Source organism: Salvelinus fontinalis, chromosome 9, assembly GCF_029448725.1.
Source record: "Salvelinus fontinalis isolate EN_2023a chromosome 9, ASM2944872v1, whole genome shotgun sequence".
In the NCBI taxonomy this organism is placed as follows: domain Eukaryota; kingdom Metazoa; phylum Chordata; class Actinopteri; order Salmoniformes; family Salmonidae; genus Salvelinus; species Salvelinus fontinalis.
The window spans coordinates 573,057-585,477 of NC_074673.1; the positions used below are offsets into that span (position 1 = coordinate 573,057).

Consider the following 12,421-nt stretch of genomic DNA (forward strand, 5'->3'; position numbering starts at 1 on the left):
AGCGGTTCTCAAACTTGTGGTCACGACCCCATGTGGGGTCACTTTATATGAAAATGGGGTCAAGGGAGAATTTCCAAAATTTCAAATAATATATTTACAAATTTATTTACATCCCTGTTTGTTAGCATTTTGCATTTGCCAAGAAAATCCATCTACCTGACAGGTGTGGCAGATCAAGAAGCTGATTTAACAGCATAACAATTACACAGGTGCTAGGGTAAAAAAAAAGGTGCTAGGGTAAAAAAAATTCTAAAATGTGAGGTTTTTGTCACACAACTCAATGCCACGTGTCTTTAAGTTTTGAGGGCGCATGCAATTGGCATGCTGACTGCAGAATCCACAATAGCTGGAGCCAGATATTTGAATGTTAATTTCTCTACCATAAGCCGCCTTCAACGAAGCGAGGCCCATTGTCGTGCCATTCAACCACCACCATCACCTCATGTTTCAACATGATAATGCACGGCCCCATGTCGAATTTAAGCCAGAATTCCTGGAAGCTGAAAATGTCTCTTGGCTGCACCGTTGCAGCCAAGAGGCACATGGTGTTCGTTCCCACGTTGAACGGCTAGTTCCACTACGGCATGAAACCACACACTATTGCAGAGACTTTGATATTACATGTTAAACAAAGAATTTATGCTTTTTCTCGCAATCAAGAGGAAACTCTGATTAAACGACTCAAACTCCCCAGCTTATGCTCTCTAAATGGACTTTAGCTGTGGGGGCCGAGATGCCCATGCATTGAATTTTGTTCGTTATACATGTCGGGGGATGCTATTCATGAGGACATATTGTTCTGTCTCACGATTTCTGAGCATGAGGGGATGTTCCGTGTGTTGCATGGCTATATTGACAAAAACAGATTCCATGTGATTGAAGGGTGGACTCTTGCACAAATGGGGCAAATCTATGGTGGGACAGCGAGCCTCTTCACTCTAGTCAAAATGGGGGCGTGGGCCAGAAAGGTTTGGAAACCCCTGGTCTAATGAAACAATACCCAAACGTGCTTCAGCCCAGCTTGAACCAAAAGGGAATCAGGTGCTCGACTGAGGGATTTGATAATAACAAAACATTTCCTTACTAGTAGTAGAAAGAAGGATCACGCTGTGCATAGATCTGAGTTTATTTTCTAACTAACCATTTCAATTGTTTCGTTGTGCTTCGGCATAGAGAGCCTTTATCAGAGCCTTGGAATACTTCTTGGGGATTACACTGACGTATGTCTACTGAGATGCACAGTAAAGCCTAGATAAAAACTCTTTGTTTATTTGTGAAATGTTGTTATTATCTCATATGTTTTACAGAGAGATATGCCAAGCACTGGTGCTCGATGCTGTCAGATCGTGAAGGAATATTTTCCCAATGCCACACTGAGGTCAACCCAAATTACTACAAGGATGTAAGTACGAGATTTGAATTTGTCAAATGCTTTTTAATTACAGAGTTATCCCAAAGCTCTAAGAATATATATTTTTTTAAACGATCGTTTAAGAAGTTCTATATCAAAATGATCAAATTTTAATAAAAACATCTCAAAACATCTAATCAGATTTGTATAATACTATTGTCCTGTGCTTGTGTGGGATTTCAGAAAACAGTCGCATTCTTCATTAACACATCTCATAACTGAACGTTCTTCTTCTTCTGTTTCTTCTTCTCTCCCTATAGATCTGCCTGTATGACAGCTGTAACTGTGAGAGGAGTGAGGAGTGCATGTGTGCTGCGGTCTCCTCCTACGTCCATGCATGTGCTGCTGCAGGCGTCCTGCTCAGTGGATGGAGAAAAACCACCTGTGGTAAGATAAACATCAGAGATACTGAATTTATTGATTAATTAATTAATGAAGGGTTTCCCCTCCTATTAACCCACAGTGTTCAGGGTTTACCCTCCTATTAACCCACGGTGTTCAGGGTTTACCCTCCTATTTACCCACGGTGTCCAGGGTTTACCCTCCTATTAACCCACGGTGTCCAGGGTTTACCCTCCTATTTACCCACAGTGTTCAGGGTTTCCCCTCCTAATAACCCACGGTGTTCAGGATTTACCCTCTTATTTAAAAACAAAATTCCCCAAAACATGTAATTAACTGTTGAATCACCACCCTGTTTTCCACAGGGAAGTACTCCTCTAGCTGCCCTGACACGATGGTCTATGACTACACCATGACCAGCTGTGACCGCACCTGTCGTTCACTGAGCCAGACAGACTTTACCTGCCAGGTACAATTACATGGACATCTCATTTCTATTATATTTCTTTGCTATTATTATTAATATTATTCATTTTATTAATGTCTTGTTGTTGTGTGTGTTGTTGTGTGTGTTGTTGTTGTGTGTGTTGTTGTTGTTGTGTGTTGTTGTTGTGGATGTTGTTATGTGTGTTGTTGTTGTTGTTGTGGATGTTGTTATGTGTGTTGTTGTTGTTGTGTGTGTTGTTGTTGTGTGTGTTGTTGTTGTGTGTGTTGTTGTTGTGTGTGTTGTTGTTGTGGATGTTGTTATGTGTGTTGTTGTTGTGTGTGTTGTTGTTGTGTGTGTTGTTGTTGTTGTGTATCTTCTTGTTGTTGTTGTCTTGTTGTTGTTGTCGTTGTTGTTGTTGTGGATGTTGTTGTTGTCTTGTTGTTGCTGTTTTGTTGTTGTTGTGTATCTTGTTGTTGTTGTGGATGTTGTTCTTGTTGCAAATATACCCAAAGTAATTTCCCCTCAAGGATAAAACACTTTTAATTGAATTGAACAGTCAGACCATGTGTCTGTGGACGGCTGTGGCTGTGCCGAGGGAACCTACCTGAACGACCAGGGAGAGTGTGTCCCTGCCTCACGCTGCTCCTGCTACCATGGAGGTACAGTAGTACCCTCTGGAGAGGTCACCACGATCTATGGGGCTACTTGGTGAGGACTTGGTTGGCGTGTGAAAGAAAATCTCTGAAAATCTGATGGTCTTTTCTGTTGTGGCTCTACTAAAATATTTAGAAATGGATGGTCTTCTTCTGAAGTCTTGGTTTACTTCAAGAGGCATGTTAAACCATGCTTAACCCCCTCCTCTTGTACACCTCTTAACCACCCAGCTCTTGCAGACAAGGGAAATTAAGCTGTACTGGAGAACCACTACATCTATGTGAGTACTCTGAAATTCAGAACACATCTTTATTTGACAAATACAGCAAATCACGTCACAACCAAGACTCTGTACTTTAGTTCCTACTAACCTATAAAACCTACTTTTGTTCCCTACAGCCTGTGAAGAACCAATGGGTTTCTTCAACTGTTCTAGTGCAGGACCCGGAGCCAAGGGCTCAGAGTGCCAGAAGAGCTGTCAAACACTTGACAGTCACTGTGTAAGTCTACAATGGAAATATCTTACAACACGTTAATAAAACCATGCCTTACAACACGTTAATAAAACCATGCCTTACAACACGTTAATAAAACCATGCCTTACAACACGTTAACCTGTCTAGGATGAGGGTGCCGCTAGCGGCACTCCCCCCCCACCCCCACTGAAAAACCAGTGCCGCGAAATTCAAAAAAAATATATTTTTTAAATATTTAACTTTCACACATTAAAGTCCAATACAGCTAATGAAAGACACAGATCTTGTGAATCCATCCAACATGTCCGATTTTTAAAATGTTTTACAGGGAAGACACAATATGTAAAGATGTACATCTATTACCTAAAAACACATTAGCATAATCCACCATCTTTTATTTGTCCACCAACACCAGTAGCCATCACCAATTCGGCTAAACTAAGATATTTATAGCCCCTAACCAACAAAAAAACTCATTAGATGACAGTCTGATAACATATTTATGGTATGGGATAGGTTTTGTTAGAAAAAAGTGCATATTTCAGGTAGATGGCATAGTTTACAATTGCACCCACCGTCACAAATGGACTAGAATAATTACAATGAGCAACGTGTTTACCTAACTACTAATCATCAAACATTTCGTAAAAATACACAGCATACACGAATCGAAAGACACAGATCCTGTGAATACAGACAATATTTCAGATTTTCTAAGTGTCTTACAGCGAAAACACAATAAATCGTTATATTAGCTTAGCACATAGCAATTAGCAGCCCAGCATTGATTCTAGCCAAAGTGAGCGATAAAAGTCAACATCGCCAAAAGATATTAATTTTTTCACTAACCTTCTCAGAATTCTTCCGATGACACTCCTGTAACATCACATTACAACATGCATATACAGTTTGATCGAAAATGTTTATATTTAGCCACCAAAATCATGGTTAGACAATGTGAAATGTAGACAAGCTGGTAAAGAAAAAGTCCTTGCGCCACTTAGACAGTGATCTACTCTTATACATAAATACTCATAAACGTGACAAAAAAATATAGGGTGGACAGGGATTGATAGACAATTTAATTCTTAATACAATTGCGTTATTACATTTTTTAATTTATCCTTACTTTTCAATACAGTTTGCGCCAAGCGAAGCTACGTCAAAAAACATGGCGTCCTAAGCCACTAAAATGTTTCGACAGAAACACGATTTATCATAATAAAAATGTCCTACCTTGAGCTGTTCTTCCATCAGTATCTTGGGCAAAGGATCCTTTCTTGGGAGAAATCGTCTTTTGGTGGAAAGCTGTCCTCTTGCCATGTGGAAATGTCAACTGCGTTCGGGATGAACTGAAAAGCGTGCCCAACTTTTCACATCGTTGCAAAAATAAATGTCCCAAAATCGCACTAAACGGATATAAATTGCTATAAAACGCTTTAAATTAACTACCTTATGATGTTTTTAACTCCTATAACGAGTGAAAAGATGACCGGAGAAATATAACAGGCTAAACTAACGCTTGGAACAGGTGCGCGCCGATGTCCTCTAGGCGCATGACGCAGCTCCAAAAGAATGACTAGCTTCAGGGTTTTTTCATTTGTAGGGCCTGTGAACGCGCAATCGACCCCATTGGAATCGTCATCACGTAAAGGCATCCAGGGGAAGACGTAAGAAGTGTCCGTATAGTCATAGCAATGACAGTGCCCTTTTAACTGACTTCAGAAGAGTGGCCAACATTTCTCAAATCTGACTCCATGTCAGGGAAATTGCTGTAGAATGGGCTCTGTTCCACTTAGAGACAAAATTTCAACTCCTATAGAAACTATAGACTGTTTTCTATCCAATAATAATAATAATATGCATATTGTACGATCAAGGATTTTGTGGGAAGCTGTTTCAAAAATTAGCCAAATTAGCATAAATAGTCTAAACAGCGCCCCCATCCCCAACAGGTTAATAAAAACATGTCTTACAACACGTTAATAAAACCATGCCTTACAACACGTTAATAAAACCATGCCTTACAACACGTTAATAAAAACACGCCTTACAACACGTTAATAAAACCATGCCTTACAACACGTTAATAAAAACATGTCTTACAACACGTTAATAAAACCATGCCTTACAACACGTTAATAAAAACACGCCTTACAACACGTTAATAAAAACACGCCTTACAACACGTTAATAAAAACACGCCTTACAACACGTTAATAAAAACACGCCTTACAACACGTTAATAAAAACATGACTTACAACACGTTAATAAAAACACGCCTTACAACACGTTAATAAAAACATGACTTACAACACGTTAATAAAAACATGACTTACAACACGTTAATAAAACCATGACTTACAACACGTTAATAAAAACATGACTTACAACACGTTAATAAAAACATGACTTACAACACGTTAATAAAAACACGCCTTACAACACGTTAATAAAAACATATCTTACAACACGTTAATAAAACCATGCCTTACAACACGTTAATAAAAACACGCCTTACAACACGTTAATAAAAACATATCTTACAACACGTTAATAAAAACACGCCTTACAACACGTTAATAAAAACATATCTTACAACACGTTAATAAAAACATATCTTACAACACGTTAATAAAAACATGACTTACAACACGTTAATGAAAACACGCCTTACAACACGTTAATAAAAACATATCTTACAACACGTTAATAAAAACACGCCTTACAACACGTTAATAAAAACATGACTTACAACACGTTAATAAAAACATATCTTACAACACGTTAATAAAAACATGACTTACAACACGTTAATAAAAACACGCCTTACAACACGTTAATAAAAACATGCCTTACAACACGCTAATAAAAACATGCCTTACAACACGTTAATAAAAACATGACTTACAACACGTTAATAAAACCACGCCTTACAACACGTTAATAAAAACACGCCTTACAACACGTTAATGAAAACACGCCTTACAACACGTTAATAAAAACACGCCTTACAACACGTTAATAAAAACATGCCTTACAACACGCTAATAAAAACATGTCTTACAACACGTTAATAAAAACATGCCTTACAACACGTTAATAAAAACACGCCTTACAACACGTTAATAAAAACATGCCTTACAACACGTTAATAAAACCATGCCTTACAACACGTTAATAAAAACACGCCTTACAACACGTTAATAAAAACATGCCTTACAACACGTTAATAAAAACATGACTTACAACACGCTAATAAAAACATGACTTACAACACGTTAATAAAACCTTGCCTTACAACACGTTAATAAAAACACGCCTTACAACACGTTAATGAAAACACGCCTTACAACACGTTAATAAAAACACGCCTTACAACACGTTAATAAAAACATGCCTTACAACACGTTAATAAAAACATGCCTTACAACACGTTAATAAAAACATGACTTACAACACGTTAATAAAAACATGACTTACAACACGTTAATGAAAACACACCTTACAACACGTTAATAAAAACATGACTTACAACACGTTAATAAAACCATGCCTTACAACACGTTAATAAAAACATGCCTTACAACACGTTAATAAAAACATGTCTTACAACACGTTAATAAAAACATGCCTTACAACACGTTAATAAAAACATATATTGCAACACGTTTTAATAAAAACATGACTTACAACACGTTAATAAAAACATATATTGCAACACGTTTTAATAAAAACATGACTTACAACACGTTAATAAAAACATGACTTACAACACGTTAATAAAACCATGCCTTACAACACGTTAATAAAAACATGACTTACAACACGTTAATAAAACCATGCCTTACAACACGTTAATAAAAACATGACTTACAACACGTTAATAAAAACACGCCTTACAACACGTTAATAAAAACATGCCTTACAACACGTTAATAAAAACATGCCTTACAACACGTTAATAAAAACACGCCTTACAACACGTTAATAAAAACACGCCTTACAACACGTTAATAAAACCATGCCTTACAACACGTTAATAAAAACATGCCTTACAACACGTTAATAAAACCATGCCATACAACACGTTAATAAAAACACGCCTTACAACACGTTAATAAAAACACGCCTTACAACACGTTAACATAACATTGTCCTTATATGTTTTTATTAACACAGTGTCAGATTGATCAAATGATTTATTACCTTGGACATAGCTAGGCCCAGGATCCAAACGATATCCTCTGATGAGATTGACTTTTTAGAGGGTTTCTGTTTGAGCAGACATCTGTAACGTTTACAGAGAACCTGATCTACATGAACATCAAGGAGATCATCTTTAAAAGTCATCCTTGTATCTTTTCAAACACTTGATCAATTGATCCATTTGACACACAATGTCCACATCTTATAACCTGGAGGGTGGAGGGACATACAGTCACATAATGTCCACATCTTATACCCTGGAGGGTGTAGAGACATACAGGAACATAATGTCCACATCTTATACCCTGGAGGGGGGAGGGACATACAGGAACATAATGTCCACATCTTATACCCTGGATGGTGGAGATACATACAAACACATAATGTCCACATCTTATAACCTGGAGGGTGGAGGGACATACAGACACATAATGTCCAACTTAAATTCATGTCAGTCCTATTTCATTGTGTGTTATAGATCAGTGCAGAGTGTGTGTCAGGCTGTGTATGTCCTGATGGTCTGCTTTCTGATGGAAACGGAGGATGCGTCAAGGAAGACCTATGTCCCTGTTCTCACAATGGAGTTTACTACCAACCTGGACATGTGCTCAAAGTAGACTGCAATACCTGGTAAAATCAACTTCTATCCCTCTTCTTCTTCTTCATCTTCTTTGGATTTGTCAAATGTTTCCTTCTAAAATCTCCCCATGTGATTATGTTTGCATCATTGTAGCACTTGCAAAGGCAGAAAATGGCAGTGTACCAATAAGCAGTGTGATGGGATGTGTGCCATATATGGAGATGGGCATTTCATCACTTTTGACGAGAAAAGGTTTACTTTCAATGGAGATTGTGAATACACTCTTACTCAGGTAGGGCAATAATGATTTGTATTTATGATTTGATTTGTATTTTTATTAAAACCCTTACTTTATGTATGATGCACATATTTTCTAATTATGATTTAAGTTGACGTAATAATAATAACTAAGAGGCAAAGGTTTTCTGATGGTGTATTTGAATACATCCTGCAGGACTACTGCAGCAACAATCCAAACGGAACCTTCAGAGTGATCTCAGAGAACATTCCCTGTGGAACCACTGGCACCACCTGTTCCAAGGCCATCAAGCTCTTCTTGGGGGTAGGAACTACTGTTCGTAAATGGCTTCGTACATGCATTAAAGGTACAATAGACAAGTCTGGACATTTGACTCAATGTCGACACCGGTGGCTGCGAGTGGAATTGCATGCTGACCTCTGGAATGCATTGATCTCGTCCCCACCATGCGTTTTGTTAGCACGCTAGATCGACAGATTGCTAGATTGTCTGCTTAGAATTATTGTTGGGCAGATTTGAAAGCAGCACAAAAATCACCCCTATGTATTTGGGTTTAGGGTTATCTATGTTTTTGGACAGTAGAATTTCAAATCGACATGTTGTATCTATGTACAAACTGAATAGTGTAAAACCCAGCACCACCCCAGTGTAAAACCCAGCACCACCACATTGTAAAACCCAGCACCACCCCAGTGTAAAACCCAGCACCACCACAGTGTAAAACCCAGCACAAACACAGTGTAAAACCCAGCACCACCACAGTGTAAAACACAGCACCACCACAGTGTAAAACCCAGCACCACCCCAGTGTAAAACCCAGCACCACCACAGTGTAAAACCCAGCACCACCACAGTGTAAAACCCAGCACCACCACAGTGTAAAACCCAGCACCACCCCAGTGTAAAACCCAGCACCACCCCAGTGTAAAACCCAGCACCACCACAGTGTAAAAGCCAGCACCACCCCAGTGTAAAACCCAGCACCACCCCAGTGTAAAACCCAGCACCACCCCAGTGTAAAACCCAGCACCACCCCAGTGTAAAACCCAGCACCACCCCAGTGTAAAACCCAGCACCACCCCAGTGTAAAACCCAGCACCACCCCAGTGTAAAACCCAGCACCACCCCAGTGTAAAACCCAGCACCACCCCAGTGTAAAACCCAGCACCACCCCAGTGTAAAACCCAGCACCACCCCAGTGTAAAACCCAGCACCACCACAGTGTAAAACCCAGCACCACCACAGTGTAAATCCCAGCACCACCACAGTGTAAAACCCAGCACCACCACAGTGTAAAACCCAGCACCACCACAGTGTAAAACCCAATACCACCACAGTGTAAAACCCAGCACCACCACAGTGTAAAACCCTGGATAGTGTAAAACCCAGCACCACCACAGTGTAAAACCCAGCACCACCACAGTGTAAATCCCAGCACCACCACAGTGTAAAACCCAGCACCACCACAGTGTAAAACCCAGCACCACCCCAGTGTAAAACCCAGCACCACCACAGTGTAAAACCCAGCACCACCACAGTGTAAAACCCAGCACCACCCCAGTGTAAAACCCAGCACCACCCCAGTGTAAAACCCAGCACCACCACAGTGTAAAACCCAGCACCACCACAGTGTAACCCTGGACAGTGTAAAACCCAGCACCACCACAGTGTAAATCCCAGCACCACCACAGAGTAAAACCCAGCACCACCACAGTGTAAAACCCAATACCACCACAGTGTAAAACCCAGCACCACCACAGTGTAAAACCCTGGATAGTGTAAAACCCAGCACCACCACAGTGTAAAACCCAGCACCACCACAGTGTAAACCCAGCACCACCACAGTGTAAAACCCAGCACCACCACAGTGTAAAACCCAGCACCACCCCAGTGTAAAACCCAGCACCACCACAGTGTAAAACCCAGCACCACCACAGTGTAAAACCCAGCACCACCCCAGTGTAAAACCCAGCACCACCCCAGTGTAAAACCCAGCACCACCACAGTGTAAAACCCAGCACCACCACAGTGTAACCCTGGACAGTGTAAAACCCAGCACCACCACAGTGTAAAACCCAGCACCACCACAGTGTAAAACCCAGCACCACCACAGTGTAAAACCCAGCACCACCACAGTGTAAAACCCAATACCACCACAGTGTAAAACCCAGCACCACCACAGTGTAAAACCCTGGATAGTGTAAAACCCAGCACCACCACAGTGTAAAACCCAGCACCACCACAGTGTAAATCCCAGCACCACCACAGTGTAAAACCCAGCACCACCACAGTGTAAAACCCAGCACCACCACAGTGTAAAACCCAGCACCACCACAGTGTAAAACCCAGCACCACCACAGTGTAAAACCCAGCACCACCACAGTGTAAAACCCAGCACCACCACAGTGTAAAACCCAATACCACCACAGTGTAAAACCCAGCACCACCACAGTGTAAAACCCTGGATAGTGTAAAACCCAGCACCACCACAGTGTAAAACCCAGCACCACCACAGTGTAAAACCCAGCACCACCACAGTGTAAAACCCAATACCACCACAGTGTAAAACCCAGCACCACCACAGTGTAAAACCCAGCACCACCACAGTGTAAAACCCAGCACCACCACAGTGTAAAACCCAGCACCACCACAGTGTAAAACCCAGCACCACCACAGTGTAAAACCCAGCACCACCACAGTGTAAAACCCAGCATCACCACAGTGTAAAACCCAGCACCACCACAGTGTAAACCCAGCACCACCACAGTGTAAAACCCAGCACCACCACAGTGTAAAACCCAGCACCACCACAGTGTAAAAGCTGTCTACTAGTATTACATTATCAATGAACACTTTCTGTTTCTGTCTTTCAGAGCAATGAAATCATACTAGCAGATGAATCTGTAAAAGTGATCAAACAAGAGAAAGGGGTTGACGTGCCATACCAGGTCCACTCTATCGGTATCTATGTTGTTGTTGAGGCGGAAAACGGCCTCATCCTCATGTGGGATAAGAAGAATAGCCTGTTCATCAAACTCAGCTCTACCTTCCAGGTGAGTGACTAGAATAGGACATTTTGAACCAGTGATTGCACTGTATCTTTGTTTTAGCAGTTGCATTGACATACCATTTTTATAAATGTTTTATTAGCTACTTCAAGTTATTATTATATTTATTAAATCCTTCCAGGGCCAAGTGTGTGGTCTGTGTGGAAACTACGACGGTAATGGAAAGAACGACTTCACGTCCAGAAACCAGGAAGTGGCTGTTGAAGCTCTGGAGTTTGGGAACAGCTGGAAAGTGTCACCCAGTTGCCCCAACGCTGATGTCATAAAAAACCCATGCACTTTAAGATCCTACAGGCAGTCGTGGTCTCAGAAACGCTGCAGCATCATCACCAGTCACGTGTTCTCAGCCTGCCACTCAAAGGTACAGTACACAGCAGATACTAGTCAATATAGATTCAATACTTTATTGCCATACCAACCAAAGTTGTTAGGAAGTTGACGTAGTGCAGCTAATATAAACAAAGACAACAAGACACACGTATAAATACTTTAATTTGCATAACCTATACATTCAATAGACAGTACAGCAGGTACATTCAATAGAGACTACAGCAGGTACATTCAATAGAGACTACAGCAGATACATTCAATAGAGACTACAGCAGGTACATTCAATAGAGACTACAGCAGGTACATTCAATAGAGACTACAGCAGGTACATTCAATAGAGACTACAGCAGGTACATTCAATAGAGACTACAGCAGGTACATTCAATAGAGACTACAGCAGGTACATTCAATAGAGACTACAGCAGATACATTCAATAGAGCCTACAGCATTTACATTCAATAGAGCCTACAGCAGATACATTCAATAGAGCCTACAGCATTTACATTCAATAGAGCCTACAGCAGATACATGCAGTCGGCAGGTTAAAACAAGCTGTATGAACAGAGGCTACTGCTTGTGTATCTTGGCTACATTGATATTTACATTTGGTGAAATTTTTTATTTTCTCTTTAAAGTCTAAGCCTTTGGTGGGGATAACATATG

General features: G+C 40.6%; 1 protein-coding gene across 1 annotated transcript in view; it reads left to right on the forward strand.

The window, feature by feature from the left end:
- LOC129861858 (mucin-2-like) overlaps positions 1-12,421 on the forward strand; it is a 49,831-nt gene that overhangs the window by 15,824 nt on the left and 21,586 nt on the right. The window contains exons 16-26 of the mRNA XM_055933001.1: positions 1,308-1,402; positions 1,672-1,798; positions 2,119-2,222; positions 2,737-2,888; positions 3,065-3,114; positions 3,234-3,334; positions 7,999-8,150; positions 8,254-8,392; positions 8,555-8,662; positions 11,233-11,412; positions 11,549-11,788. Coding sequence (XP_055788976.1) covers positions 1,308-1,402; positions 1,672-1,798; positions 2,119-2,222; positions 2,737-2,888; positions 3,065-3,114; positions 3,234-3,334; positions 7,999-8,150; positions 8,254-8,392; positions 8,555-8,662; positions 11,233-11,412; positions 11,549-11,788 — 1,448 coding nt within the window. The remainder of the gene's footprint in view (positions 1-1,307; positions 1,403-1,671; positions 1,799-2,118; positions 2,223-2,736; positions 2,889-3,064; positions 3,115-3,233; positions 3,335-7,998; positions 8,151-8,253; positions 8,393-8,554; positions 8,663-11,232; positions 11,413-11,548; positions 11,789-12,421) is intronic.